Here is a 15,524-nt window from a genome sequence, read left to right on the forward strand (position 1 = left end):
TGAAAATTTATGGACACTTCTCTTTGTATCATATTCAGAGTGCAATAGAATCGCTGTTTGGAGCATCCATGACTGGAATTGCCTACTCTCTCTTTGGTGGACAGCCTCTCACTATACTTGGCAGCACAGGACCAGTTTTAGTATTTGAGAAGATCTTATTCAAATTTTGCAAGTAAGTGAAGATCATGATATGCATCGTCCCTCAGGTGTTGTTAGGTAAAAGTAGAGGCAGTGATCCCAAAGTTCCAACATCTGCAGAGTAAGATCAGCAGTTTGTTTTGGAGTGCATTGCTTAAGCTTTCAGAGTCTGAAAATTATGCAGTGACTGAGACAAGTGAATAGGTGGTAATGCAGAAAAGTTGATGTTTGTTTGTTTGTTTTTTTCAATTGTTGTTTTTTTTGTTTGTTTTAAAAAAAAAACAAACCCCAACCTGTTTTGAAGGGAATGCAAGCTTCAGGATGGTGGTTTGGTTGTTTTATTTTTTTAATTGTATCATTTTCTACTCTGGCACAATACATTTAAATCTGTGGTTTATCTCATCCCTAACTCATGCAGAAGGTGTTACCTCTCACCCAGGAAGCAAGTGCAGTGGCAGTGGTGCCATCTTTCAATAGTCACTAATATAGACCCTGCCCTTCTTCCACCTGAACAGAGAAGGGGTGAAGCATCATGCCAGAACAGCATATTCCCGCATTTATATTGTGCTGTACATGACATACCTCTGCCACAGTGTGGGTAAAAATTATGTCTGCATCTTGGCAACCATCATGCTTCTCTGATCCTTTCTGCTTTTCTGCCTTATTGCTGTGATGGGGACTTCTGCACCAAGATCTCCTGAACAACATAGAGTAGGAGATCTCGCTTAGCACTCCAAAAGCTCTTTTATCACCTTCAGGTAGACCTTTCAGTTCTCTGTGATAATGTCACCCATTGTGTTTGGAGCTCTATTATCACATGCAATAAGCATACAGGATTTTGATGAAAGTTGTTGGTTTAGCTGTTCTTGCAGCTTAAGAAGAAATTGGTAGGTGTTGCCTCTTCACAAGGCAGGATATGGGATAAAAAATGGGTGGTGCTTGTAGACTTCATGTGTGTGACTACTCTCAAAGCCACTTGCTCACTCTAGTAGAGAGAGCAAGCTCTTTGTGTCCTGTTAATTGGGAGGAGAGCTTAGGTCAAGAGGTAACTTGACAGTATCTTCAGTTCACAATAGGTAAATAATTTCTGATTCAGACTGTCCCCAGAATCTCCCATCCCTAGGCAAAGGAAATTTTGGAGCTGCCTCTTCTCCATTTACTGTGGCTGGACAAAAGATAAACTGTGTTTAATTTGTTTTCTTTTTTTTAGAGAGTATGGGCTGTCGTACCTTTCTCTGAGAGCTAGCATTGGACTGTGGACTGCAATCCTGTGCATCATCCTTGTTGCAACTGATGCAAGCTCCCTAGTCTGCTACATTACCCGGTTTACTGAAGAAGCTTTTGCTTCTCTTATCTGCATCATTTTCATTTATGAGGCCTTAGAGAAGCTATTTCATCTCAGTGAGACATATCCAATCAACATGCATAATGATTTGGATCTGCTGACTAAGTACTCGTAAGTAAGATTTCTTCTGTTAACACTGGGGTTTTTTTTCATAGGTTATGTTTTCTCTGGGAGGGATGCAAACCAATGCACAGCAGGAAAGGTTTGCAGTAGTTGCAAACTTAACATGTGGAAGCTATTGAGTTAGGCATGATGCTGGCATATGGACGCAGTAGTTACTGGAGGTATGTGTACAAGCAGTACACATTTACTTAAAATAAGTAAAAATATCTTGACTTGGAGTTTGGAAAAGCTTACACACATGCAACTTGGAAGTCCTAGAATAAAACATAGAACTTGGAGGGACCTCAGCTTTAGGTCTTTATTCACATATTTATTTAGTGAAGTGTAACTTAGTAATCTCTTACTATAACCTTGTACTGATGATTTATAATATTTTATTGGGTGTTCAGGCAACACTTTTATATCATATTTATCTGTTGGGTTTTTTTCCCAAATTGAAATATTGACCTATCTAAAAAGGATATAATTTGATGTACCTCCTTTATTTTAACCTCTCTGGCAGTTAAAGTTCAAGCTCCAAGAACTGAAGTGGATTTGGAATTGTTAGGTGCTTCCCAGCGGTGATGGATTTTGTCATAATCAATTTGTTCTTAATAACAAGATGTTTTAATATGACTCCATTTAAGCAGCTTTACTTTATTGTGGAGTTTTGACAGGTAGTATTCTACTTGGGGAATAAAAACGTGAATGGCTTTAATCAGTATAGTTTCATTTAGAAATAAAAACTCATAGACTTGTTTCTCTGATATGAGAACAAAAATGTTCTTCTAGTAAAGGACAAGATCCTAGTCTGTCCTGAGGCCAATTAAGCCTGATCACCTCAGCAACTCAAATGTCATTAAAAAGCATTTTCAGAGAAGAACCCCCTCCAGAAATGTCTTTTTTATTTCATTGAACCCGTTTGAACCCTCTGCATGAGCAGGGTGGGCCCCAAAAGGAACAATGCCTGAACAGTGCCACATCTTCTGTTCACTGGAAAAACAGGAGTGTCTCAACCAAATGTCTCATTTGCATTTTAAGCTGGGAAAAACAAAACGCAGCAACAGAGAAAACATTTGAGCTTTGTATATGTTATCACTAGGAAAATAGTTAGCAAATCCTGAATCTGAATGCACATTATATACCTTAATATACAGAACAAGTTAAATTATAGAAACTATAGTTCTGCTGTGACATAGTCTCTCATCATGCTGAAAAAAATACTATTTCTCTCTAATAGTTTAATCAGTAGACAAAGGACTATTAATTTGAAGAGAGAGCAATAAACATCAAGAATAGACCATGCATGCTGTTGAGGTTATATTCTGGTCTTATTTAACTTCACTTAACTTCTATAAAGTCAGTATTTTACCCTAAAGAGCCTCATATAGCACAGTGTTTGTGGATTATTTTTGTTTCCTTTACCACTTGAAAGTAGTTGTCTCAAAGGGAACGGGAATACAATGTTCTCATATGGTTTTGAAAAACAGATGTTGAAATACTGTACAAAGACAAAAAAATATTCAGAAACCATTTAGCAGGTAGAGCTGAGATGTTAAAATATGTAATGAAAAGCATAAACACAAATAAAAATACTGATTCCTGGGTAGTTAGCTTTATTCATGGTTAGCTGAATCCTGTGATATTGCTTGAGATTCTGGAGAAATAAGATTAACAGTCTTAATTGTACAGGGGTACAGTGATAGGTATCTCTGTATTTTATAGAAGTGTTTTATCATAGTCCTTATGTTTGCAAATAAATGTTTTTGGTTTTATTTAAAATTCCATTCATTAATCAGAATCCCAAATTGATTTTTGAAGGGTGTTGTTTACTTGCTGCGTGCCCTTGGTAATTGTCTTCATTGAATGTAGAACGTGCAGAGCACACAGAATGGTATAAGAGCAGCAATTGTTGTCCTCCAGTTACAGCTATTGACCTGTCCTGTCCTACAGTGTTGGAATACCAGCACATGAGTTAGATTTTTCCGAACACAATTCCTGAAGGACAAGTGTCTTTGGAAGAAAGATTGACCACTGCCTGGTGGTTTCAAACACATATATAGCTATCAAAATTATTTGATATAATAGTTTTGTAGTTATTTGTGGGGTCATCATTTCATACCTATATTCTCAGTTATTCTTTCACTCTGTGTAGATAGTACAAATAAATTTACTTTTAAACTCTTGCATTACATTTCACTTTCTACATTTATGTTATATCTTCTACTTTCAGCAATATCCTGTTTATTATCGATATCATGTCCATGGGAACTGACCCCACTAATACCAAACTGACTAGCTGTAGACATAGTTATAGGCAGCATAGCTCTTATGGGATGTGGCTTATATTTTTTTAACCTTAAAACTGATTGTTGGAAACACCACTATGCATACTGATTATCTTGTAAGAGTACATCTGCTCATTCCAAGGATTTGTGCTCTGAACACAGCAAAGCAGTAATTCCAGCCTCTTCTGTTCTCTCCCTTCCCTTCTCCTTCATCTGAGTTTTTCTTAGTTCTTCAAGACCACCCCAACAGTTGGGAGAATGGAAAGATGTGCTCTGTTGGAGCAGCTCTACATCAGCTGCCCAAATGACCAGTGCTTTGACAGCAGGCTTGGTGCAACCTGAACTCGATAGGTTTGCTGTGCAGATATGCACATACTACTCTGTCCAGACACAGTAACCATTTGCCCAGAACATGAAGGCATCACAATTATCATCCCCATGGGATCACCACAAGACAAGACATTTCAAATAACCCTTGGTCCCTGCTCAAATGTCTGCACACGTCTCAGTTCCAGAAAAATCAGAAACTAGAAGACAAATAAGCATAAAAGCTCACTTGAAAAAAAAAATCTTGTTTCTTTGTGTACTTGAAGTTGGGGAATATTCCTTTCACAAGGAATTAGAAGCTTTTTCTGCAGCATCTGACTCCAGTCCTTCTACTTGCAGTTTAAATGGGTAACAAACTTGGGCTGAAAATGGTCCTGTCCTTAAAGGACCAGCATACTCTGTTACAGAAGCTAATTAGTATCTGCTGTTTTGCTAATTAAAACAGCTGTTTGCATTTTCCTCTTTGGGGATTTTAAAGACAAGTTTTTAATTGTTAGTAAAGCCTTGGCAGTTCTTTAATTAGCAATGGGTGAACTTCAAAAGGTTGAGCAACTCATTTCTCTTTGAATGCTCAGCCAAAGCTTATGTAAAACTTTATCTTGGATCTGCAATTCTATGCTGGAAAACTCAGGTTATACTGTAAAATTTCTGTGTTTTCTGTATTCTGTCTGTTGCTTACTTGAAAAGTTGATGATAAATAGGTCAGGACACTGTATATATTTGAAGCTTCCAGTGTATGCTGTGGCCCAGCCCTCATCTCTTCTGCCATGGGCTTTCCGAGGATGCTCTGATGTCCACAGGTGCGTCTACATCCCAGTACTGTTGCCTTTGTCCTGGTGAAGACACGAGTTTGACTCAGGAAAAGTCATTGGCATGCTGTTAGTACTGTCCTTTGGAGTACTTGAGAGACAAAGAAAATAGTAGTTTAAAATGGTTGGTATTTCAACCAGATTGGAACCATATTCCAAGTGAGAAAGAAAACCCATTCTGTATTTTGGGTGGGTTTGAATTCTGTCATAAACAGTCTCTGTTGCAGGAGTTTGATGTAAAAGGCTGTACTGCATGCATCTCCTCTTATATTTAAGAGTATACGAATCTTTACTAGTATCGGCCATAACAAACCTTAGAAGACTATAGAAAGAACATTCAGAACAGTTGGGATGATTATTTTTTGTTTAAATCAAGCAGACCCAAATATTTGAAAATCACCTGAAAGTCCTCCTAAAAGATTTCTTAAAAATTTGTATTTACCATTTTAGGTAGAAGATAAGAGTTTGAGTTCGTTACAGAAATCTACCTCAAAAAGACAAAAATATCTTTTGTTGCATGATCTAATTAATGTAGAACTAGTCCTAATGCACTTTTTACTCATTTTCTTTATTATACTTGTTTGTTACTCTGAAATACTGGCCCTAATCATCAGGTGATCTACTTGCAGGCAAACCCATTCAGTGTTCATATGTAACTTTTTCTTAAAACACCAACTTTACGATATGGACAGTAAAGAATAAGGCATTGAAGAGCTAAATCAAAAGAAGGAAAAAGACAACCTGATTTTCAGTGTGCTACTGTGCTGCAGTTTTTTTCTTTTTAAACTGCACTGTTTTGAAGGAATTTAAATACAGTAGCTGCATTGTTTATTACATAAAATACACATACTTTTTGATCTGTTTTGGGGGGGTTTTTTTGGTTTGTTTTTTTTTTTACTGTGACCTTTTTGTATTTGTCATGCCATTAGCATTTGTAGGTTGGCATAGCAACTCTCTTATTTCTGTACTCTCCTCCTCCTGCTTTTTCCTACTCTGTAGCAAATATATCTTCAGTTAGTGAATCCTGTCTGGAACACTGATACCTATCAGTTTTAATGTGTATATAAAACACTAGGATACCATTTTTGCTAGGAAAGGAGAACCCTACAACTGGGTGGATTAGAAACAGAGGTTCTCAAAAGGAAAACAAAATAAGCATTGAGGAGGAAAGGAACATGATTTAGAAAGCAATCCAGTATTCTTTAAAAAACAAGCATTTTAAGATAGTTATCTCAGAATACAGAAGATCAATTCTTTCTCAGTGTGAGGTTGCTTAGATCTTGGGACTTTATATATCTTTTGTTTTTTATTAATTCTTTTTTCAGAGTGATGAATTCATGTTGTTTTTAATAATTCTTTACCAGAAGTTACTCAATTATTAACAGATTACATTGAATAATTTTAAAGTGATTTCTTGGCATAGTAATATGCATATTGCAATCTGTCTTGGTATTGACATGCACTTAAGCATTAGAAGTAGAAAATCCCACTCTGATGTAATTAAGGAGCCAAGTTCATGTCAATCTTAGTATCTTTTGCAGGGTATAGAAAGCATTGCTTCTAGAAGCCATTGTGAAGATTAGTTTTGTGCATACCACTGTTTGCACAAGCAAGTTTTAAATCTTTCATTATCTATATAACTTAATCTAAATACATTATTACTGGATGCAAATTATGTTGGTTTATACCCTGTATAAAGCTGCAGGTGGAATGAGAAGAGTCAGTGATGATAAGCACAGAATTTCTCATTAGGATCCCAGACATGCAATTGAATTCCAATTCCTGTAATGATTTCTTTGAACTTAGATATGAATATAGGGGTTTTTTTCCCCCATCTTTATAGGGTATTTTTTTTTTTAGCAGTTAAGTAACTGTGCCGTATTGTGTGTGTTTTTCCCTAAGATTGTCCCTCTTCTTCCCAGAGTTATGCAACTGCCATCATTGAGTTTAACTGCTGGTTCCCTTTTGCTTCTTGATAAACCCTGGAATCCAGAAATTATTTTTCTTTATTCCATTTATTCTAGGACCTCCCTATGTCTGCCCAACCCAATTGACTCATTTTTCTCTTTCTCTCTCTTTTGAGCCCAGGGAGTGCCCACCTTGCTCCATTCTTTCCTACTACTCATCCCCTCCACTTTGGAAACAGATCTTCTTGTTAAGCAATTCTCCACAGCATTCAGTCTGTAGTTGATAGCTGGTCTACACAATGCCTTCAAAATCCAGAAAGGCTTACATAAAATCCTTGGGTGGTTTTGTTACAGGACATTTATGTGTATTGATACACTACACCTGAACAATAGAAACTTAAGCTGACCATATAGCATTATAGTATATTACAATATATTATTTCTGAACCAGCATTATACTGAATCTCTTCAGGTGCATGTTTTTTTAACTTTGGAAGCAGGGTAAAGTGACATCCTAGACAATTTCTCAGTGAAAGCTTTCAGATGAATTGTCAATAACCCACGTAATTACACTACTTTTCTGCACGTTAACTTCTGTTTATGGCAGTTACATACCATAATGCTGCTAAGAATGCATGGACTGCATACTGCACCAGGCAGCTAATAAAGATCAACCTTTATGAGTGACAGGCAAGGTTAACAAAAGTACGATGGGATTATAAATGTGTTTTCTAGACTTTCCCCTTGACAGAACAACATTCTCCTCCTGATGTGCTATCCAAAGAAACCTGATTCTTTGAGATTTCTTCATTCTAATATCAGTTTCCCCCTCTCAGATTTATCTCTCTCTATGTGTGTGTGAAATTGTTGTGCTGCTGAGTGCATTGTCTAGATACTTTTATAGGCTTTTCTGTTTTCCTCCTCAACTTCACCAACTAATCTACATAGACTTCCAACTTAAGAGAATATACATGGATGCCTACTGATGTTTGTGATTGTCAGAGATGGGCTACTTAACTCAATGGTCTAATTCAGGGTGGCAGATCTCATGAATAAATGAATAAAAAATCTTGTCTTGCTGTGACAGCTGTGCTTTGAAAGGGTTTTGTGATACTGAGAATAGAACTTACCTGACAAGTCCATTTCCCATCAGTATTAATTATTTTGTTTCCAGTTTCTTCTCCACTGAGACTTTGATTTCATCATTATGAATGCTGACATGAGAAGGAATATGGTAAATATAATGCCAGGGATATACAGGTGTTGTAGGTATGGGACAGCAGAGAAAAGTCGTCTATGATATTTTTGTCATCCCCTTCCCATACAAGTTGTTAGACAAACAAAAAGACTCTGCGAGTGCCCATAATTCACATGAAGATGGTGTATTTGGAGACAACCTAAACATGCATAGCATTCTGCTATTGATGTAGTTTCCTTCAACTTTGTAAATGCAACATAAAGAATACTTATGCATATATTCTAATACCTTACTTTTAAAAGAAAATTGGTGATGTTACCTTCCATTTCATACCATCTTCTTATTCTGTCTCTGTTATGTGATCAGTGCACAGCACTCTCATAGAGCATACTCTGTGTCTTAGGGGAAAAACTTCCTACTCATATTACCAAATATGTTCTCTGATATTCCGTGAGACACATTGTTTAAACAAGCACATTTTGTAACTTATTTGTCATACTTGCCTGTTGTTTTTTAAATAATATAAATATTCATATAGAGCAAATCTCAGTCTCTACCTTAAATGAGCCAGAAAGAGATTTTTCCTTTCTAGGAAGGGGAAATGGTCTGTTGGCTAACCATGAAGAAGCTGCAGTTGCATCTTTTATAGATCAGATCCTTACCTAGTATAAATAGTTGTAGCTTGCAACATGTACATGCTGGAAAAACAGGAGCTCCAAAACAGTGCCTTATGAATTGGATAAAATCATCAATAGTAAGTGCCTCCTATTCTTGAAAACACATACTGAAAAATGGCAACTGCCTAGGGATGAATGACTATGAGGCTTTCAAAGGAGCTGCACCATTTAGGTGTGTTTTATTTACTCACAAAAACACTGTGCAAAGCTCTTGTTCGAAGCTTTTATTCTTGCTGTAATGGCAGCAGAATGGACTAGCACCGTGCTGCATGTTTGAAGTCTGTGTAAGGAGAAGAGCGTGCATGACAGGTTAAAGAGAAGAAAATGGTGAAGAACAAGCCTGAAGAATGGAGGGTAAGAAGTGGAGATCAGAGGAATTCCCCCAGCAGACCCAGGTTAATTTCAGTTGAACAAATAGGCCTAGGAAACACGTTTCTTGTTTTGCAGTAAACAGAAAGTAACAGTCAGGATGAAAGTGTTTTTAGTACAGAACCTTTCACCTGACTGGTAGTTGAGCAGCAATGATGTTTATCTTTTATTGCTGATCTACAAAGGAGGGGAAAACTATTCCCCAGCTTTACATATAAAATAACACATTTCTAATTTACTAACCCATGTTCCCTTTCCCATTGTCCAAAGAAAGATTTATGAAATTGAGACTTATAAAGAAAAGCAAAAAGAGCTAGGAAAAATGTGGGGAGGTTGGGAGGACAAGGAAGGGAAGGGGGGTGCCATCAGTGACCTATAGTGCCTATATTGTTACAGTTGGATTGGTGCTGAAGACTTAGCTGAAGTCTTGATCCTCCAGTCAAAGGGAGAGAGGTACAAGCTCCAGAGGATACCAGTTTGTTAGCCAGTTCTAAAATTCATTATTTCTAATCTACCTTTGTTCCCCATCCTGATTTGCCAGAGATTTCTTGAGTACCTTGGAAGATGTGAAGGCAATAAGGACTCCTCGCTCTGGTTATTTTTCTAGCTAGCAGCTTCAGGCCACTGTTTTTCTGTTACTTTCTCCTTTTGTTGGTTCTAATCTTACGACAGTTCTCCAGCAATTTCCTGAAGACTGTCTCGTCTGAAATGGTTTATTAGTCTACCTCAGATTGATAAGCCATTTTGTAATAGGCTGTATGAGATGTTTAAATACCCTAGGAGAAAGCAAGCTCCACTGTTTTCTGCCTAGTCGCAAAATATGGACATTTTAAATACAGAAGGGAGTGACCTGTGACTGGGTATCTAGTGCCATTTTAGATCTCTCAGCCTCCAGCTGCTGTGAAAACAAAGGCATGAGTCACCATAGACCCTCTCACGTAAGTGCCAACCCATCATGGATGTCACAGATACCATGGGGTGTGTAGGCACCCATGTTTTGACATCTGAATTGCTCCCAGGAGATCAGAACATCTTGCAGTAGCCAAAAGTGTAAAGATGCAATAAGAATTGTTCTGTCGTCAGCGTGATGAAATGGGTATATTGTGAGATTGGCAGCAGAGGTTTTTTTTTTTCACTATAGTGACACCTATGCTTTTGCCACTACAACCAATGTCAGATTCTTCCCTGCCTATATTCTAGTCATGAAAAAAAAGCTGTTTCTTCCTAGCCATGATGAAAGAGAATCAAATGAATCATTCTGTATCTTTTAGCATAATGAAGATGATTGCTGACTCCTTATCACTAAAAAGCATGGGAGTACGTTGCTAAGTTGGTACTGTATTTGGAGCTGAATATGTTGCTTAGAAAATATACTTACAGGTGTATGTAGAGTCTCTTGCTCATTGGTAATAGCATAAACTCCATATAGATCTCTTGTAGTGGGCAAGTGCTCAGCACTTTTAACAACTTTACGAGAACTTAAGAGCATTTGAACCTCCAAGAGGCAATACATTTTTACTTATTCCAACCTTCTGAGTGATATTTTATCAAGAAAATAGAAAGATGTGTTAGTTGTTAACAATTCAGTCTATTTTACTTTTTCTTCCGAGACCTGACCTCTCAGAGTAAAAAATGACAGTGAAAGAGACGAAAAGTTTTAAAAGATTAAAGTAGAAAGCCTTATTTCACTAATGTGAGTTTCTCCTTGCAGGTTAGTTGTGTTGGGAAATAGTCATCATTGAAGCAATTACATCTGTCATGAAATGTCACATTTTAGTAGATAATCTTCTATGTTCTGGCACTGAACGGTACCTCCGATTGTGTTTTCTGGGCTGGACAGGGAGTGTCTTACTATCTCTTATTTCTGTAATGTTAAGCAATTAGTGTGATGCTGGAAGACAGTTTTACCATGATACAGTCTTACATCAAAACGTCAGTGTTGCCAAAAGACATATAATATTGAAAACAATGTAATGTTATATATATCAAAACACTGAGATTGTTGTTTGAATGATCTTCTGGTAGAAAGCAGGATCTGATCTTTACAGTTAGGGCCTAATTCTGCACCCATTCAGTGACAAAAGCTGGGTGCAGGGTGATTTTGGTCTGCACGGGTGGAGTCTGCACAAGTTGCTTACTTGCTGATGAACTATCTGCCATTGGTAAATGCCTGTGAAACTCGGTAAAGGCCATACTGGAATGCTGTGAAGGAGGAAAGTGGTATTGATATAGAAATAAACAAGGTGATGATCTCATCTGAAGGTGAACTACTTGAGCTGTATTAGACTATAGCTTCAATTGTCACGTTTCTGACTAACGAATAGAAATTTTGGCTTCTCTAACTTTTAAATGTGATTTTGCAGTTTGCAGCAAGTGTAACTGTACCATGTAGCGTTGGTGACATGCACAGTCTTCCCTTCTAGTGAGAAAGTGACTGTGATTGAACAGCCCACGTCACCTTGGCCTACTGTAATCAAACCCCAGTGGGCCATCGCCCAGCATCTGGCCAGTCTGCGATCGGCGATGGACATCGGGGGGCAGGGAGCTCCTGTGCTCACAGGAAACAGTAGTAACCTGAAATAGCCACCTCTGTATTGTTGCATGAACTTCAAATACTCCCTTGCGATAACATAGACATACCGTTTGTTGACTTTATTATGCTACCGTAGCTCACTAGTAGTGATGTGCTTCATTTAACCCATTTTGTAGTATTTTAAACTACTCATTGAACACGCATTCATTCTGCACTTGGGGCCTGATCAAAAGCATATCAGATATGTTTGAAAGGTCCAGTCTACATCAAGGACTTTTGGCTCAGGCCCTCTATTTCTCTGAATGCTGTTGCTTTTTTTTTTTTTTTTTTCCTTTTCTTTTTGTTCATGGGCTGTAAGGGTTGGTATTTTTTCTTTTATAAATAGCTGCATTTAAAATAAAAGCAAGGAATTGCACAAAGACAACCTGCATCTCTCTCTATGTATATATAAAATGCAGCTGTTGTCACATGTATAGTATTGTAATTGAAATACAGTGGCACTATTCTGTATTCATAGTGTAGGTGGTAGAATTTCTTATATAGAAAATATTACAAATATGGATGAGAATTGTCATTTTGTGGAAACAAACAGCCACAGAGAAAATACATGGTGTAGGTAAGTGAATAAACCGATACTTTTCTAGAACTGGAATGCAAATGTATGCTTAATGGCTCTCCACTCTATAGTCAGATGTTACCCTGTCCCCAGCTACTCCTGAAAACTTTATCATAAAGGAGAGTACAGAATTTATTTACAGCCATCATAAGTACGTTAAAATACTAGCAGGATAGATAGTACTATACATTTTAAAAGTAGGATTAATTTAAAGGGAACTGCAAAGCACACTCGACATCTTGGAACCTACAGAGTATCCTGCGTATTTTGAAGCCTTTGTCAAAGGAGTAGCCTCCCACAGTTGCTTCAGAGGCTTTAAGAACTTAATTTTGATTTTAAATTGCCTATTTTCAGTATTGTCCTCCCACACTACCTAATCATGTTTTGTATCTTAAAATACACCATTTAAAATGAAAAGCATGCTTTTAAAGCAGCTGTGGGGAAAGGAAAAACAATGGACACAGAAGTTCACAGAGCCTTTGGTGCTGGTGGTCTTGCAGAGCCCTGATGGTTGACCGGGCAGTTTGGCAGTTTTACATGCAAAGGCATTCTGGTAAAGAGAAAGAAAGAGGATACATACAGTTTGCATTTGAGAAATGGATCAGCCTGGAACTGTGCATAGCATCTAATTCCCATGTAGGGAAGTGTTAGGTATAAGGGGGTGGAACAGGACTGGCACATTCTCAGTGTTACAAACTGTGCTTGAAGTATCAATAAAATAGGAAGAAAATAGGTGGAAAAACTTGCTGTGGACAGTGGTTTAAATATGTCACGTTACGTACTATATATGCACATGCACCTCATGGCAATTTATGCTCTAGTAATAGCACTAGCTACTGAACTACAGACTGCTTCAAAGCATGCGTTTACTGAATTAATTTGAACTAAAATTATCTGGCAGAGTAGAGCATAATTTCAATATGTCATAAAGTTGATAGATGTATCAGATATTAATCCAAATTTTTATTATTAAGGAAAAAAACATTACTTTGTCTTTTCAGATGCAATTGTGTGGAACCAGAACATCCCAGCAATAAAACCTTACAATACTGGCAGGACTACAATATATCTGCATCTGATGTGCCATGGGGGAACCTAACTGTGTCAGTAAGTGAAATATTGGAACTTAATTAATAAATAAAGGCATAAGCATAAATAATTTTGTCTCTCCTACTGCAGCAAATATATTGGAAAAAATGCCATGTTTTTTCTGATATTTGTTTAGATAAAGCATAAAATATATTTAACTGAACAAAGATTAACATAGACTGTGTAGCATTATCTCCTTTTGTAAGCATTTTGTAGCCTTTGGTGGTACACATTAAAGCAAGTATGTGCATTTTGTGCCCTGCTTTGGAAACTTCTTGATACACTAGCACAAGAGTTTGACTGAGATTAAGTCTAAACATGTCAAATGACAACGGATTTGTCCTAAATTCTGCCAGATGGCAAAACCAAAGTTCCCTTGTGTAGAAAGACTCAAAAGCATTTATTTCCCCTAAAACATTCTTACAGCTTTTCAGGCTATAAAGGAGAGGAAGGGGAGAAATTTTGTAACCTTTTCTGTTCAGTGACCAAATTTCTCTCTTTATGTAGGCCTTCAGTGTTAATGATGTCTTGGTTCTGTAATTTTTTTTTCCAGAGTGGGGGAACAAGCTACAAGCAGTCTGGGGAGCTTGCATGGATATATATGTAACTTGTTTCTAAATGGTATACTTCTCTAGGTTTAGAAGATTTATTACTTCAGGTTTGCCTTCTTCAAAGCAACATTTACAACTTGATTAAAATGTCGTATTGAGATCAGGCCACCACTTTTTCTCACAAATAGATCATTTCATTACGCAGTCAAAGAGAATTGAGTGTAAAAGACACAAAACTGGAGGGTTCTCTCAAAAATGTAACTGAATTAACCTCTGTAGGCATAACCAAATGAAATGCTTAAAAGCCAATCTCATGGATTGTCTCCTGCAGATATTGTTTTTTCTTCTAAAGGCAGGAAAGCAGAAGAACTGGTGTCCTCCTATCATGAGTTAAGCAAGAGCTGCCTTCCATGGCTGCCCTGTCTTGGTAGCAAGGACTGCTCCTCAACTCTGTTGGTGTGGCAACAGCAGAGAGAAAGTTGAGAACTGCTGGCCTGAGGGATTCCAGCAATCCGGAATGAATATTCTCAAAATTGCAGCACACTCTTAAGAGCATCTGTGCAGGGGCAGACTCCTCCTCTCACTTTCTCAGATCTCTGACAGTGTTTTTCAGAGTACATTTGCAGCTGAGGAGATTTAAAATAACAGATTTTGTTTTAACTATAAATGTAAAAGACCGGCTGCATTATATAAAACCCTTTAAAACTTCTGTAAAAGCTTATTACTGAAACTTGAATTTACACGGGTAGCAGTATAACTGACCGACTTTCCCCATGAGTCCCTATAGTTGTCAAAGAAATAACTGAAATTTTTCATACTTTCATGTATTTATTTCTTGCAAGCATCATCAGGAAACTTCGGTTCTCCTGTTCTAGAGAATTGCGGTAAAAGATTAGACCTAGTTGTCTATAAATATTTGGTCAGTCTCACCCCACTGTGTTTTTTACTGCTCATTTCTTCCTGTTGTTTCTTGTGTCTGATTTAAGTTTCAGGTTTCTGAAGATCTAGATTGGCACTCTCTCTTAAAAACAGCAGTAGGACCAACAATTTTTTTTGCTATCTAGGACAAAATGAGAGTAAGCAAAATATTTATTCTGATTGTGACAAAATCCTTTTCAGTAGGTATGTGATGAAATTCATCCCTTTGCTGTGCCAACATCAAGGTCTAGCTCAGGCCAGGACAAGTTTTCTATTTGATGTCCCAGAATCTTGAGAATTTCTTCTGGATTTCCTGAAAAATTTTTTCCCCATCTGAAACCTTTATTTCATCAGTCAGAAGTGCATCATATTTATGCCAGGTTTGCTGCTCTACAAGTATAAAAAGTTTTGTACTCCTTTGTCTCGCAGTCATCAAATAGCAACTGTGTGGGTTTTTTTTTTTTGCCAGCCTTTGTTCAAAGCGAAGGATTCTCATAACAGGTCAAACCACAGTATTGTGACGTGAATCTGATGAGTCAATGACCCAGTTCATTTGATACTAAAAGATCCTGATCTGGCAGAATATTGCTGTCTGAAATCTCTGATTCTGGGTGCTGTGTTTCTTTTTGCTTAGTAAGTGTGGAGGGATTTGGGAAG

The 15,524-nt window shown here is 37.4% G+C and overlaps 1 protein-coding gene across 8 annotated transcripts in view; it reads left to right on the forward strand.

Annotated features, from left to right (window-relative positions):
* SLC4A10 (solute carrier family 4 member 10) overlaps positions 1-15,524 on the forward strand; it is a 165,383-nt gene that overhangs the window by 127,978 nt on the left and 21,881 nt on the right. For all 8 annotated transcript variants that reach the window (XM_069781241.1, XM_069781239.1, XM_069781237.1 and 5 more), the window contains 3 exons: positions 39-172; positions 1,349-1,594; positions 13,311-13,416. In XM_069781241.1, the coding sequence (XP_069637342.1) occupies positions 39-172; positions 1,349-1,594; positions 13,311-13,416 (486 nt within the window). The remainder of the gene's footprint in view (positions 1-38; positions 173-1,348; positions 1,595-13,310; positions 13,417-15,524) is intronic.

This window comes from Haliaeetus albicilla, chromosome 4 (assembly GCF_947461875.1).
Source record: "Haliaeetus albicilla chromosome 4, bHalAlb1.1, whole genome shotgun sequence".
In the NCBI taxonomy this organism is placed as follows: Eukaryota; Metazoa; Chordata; class Aves; order Accipitriformes; family Accipitridae; genus Haliaeetus; species Haliaeetus albicilla.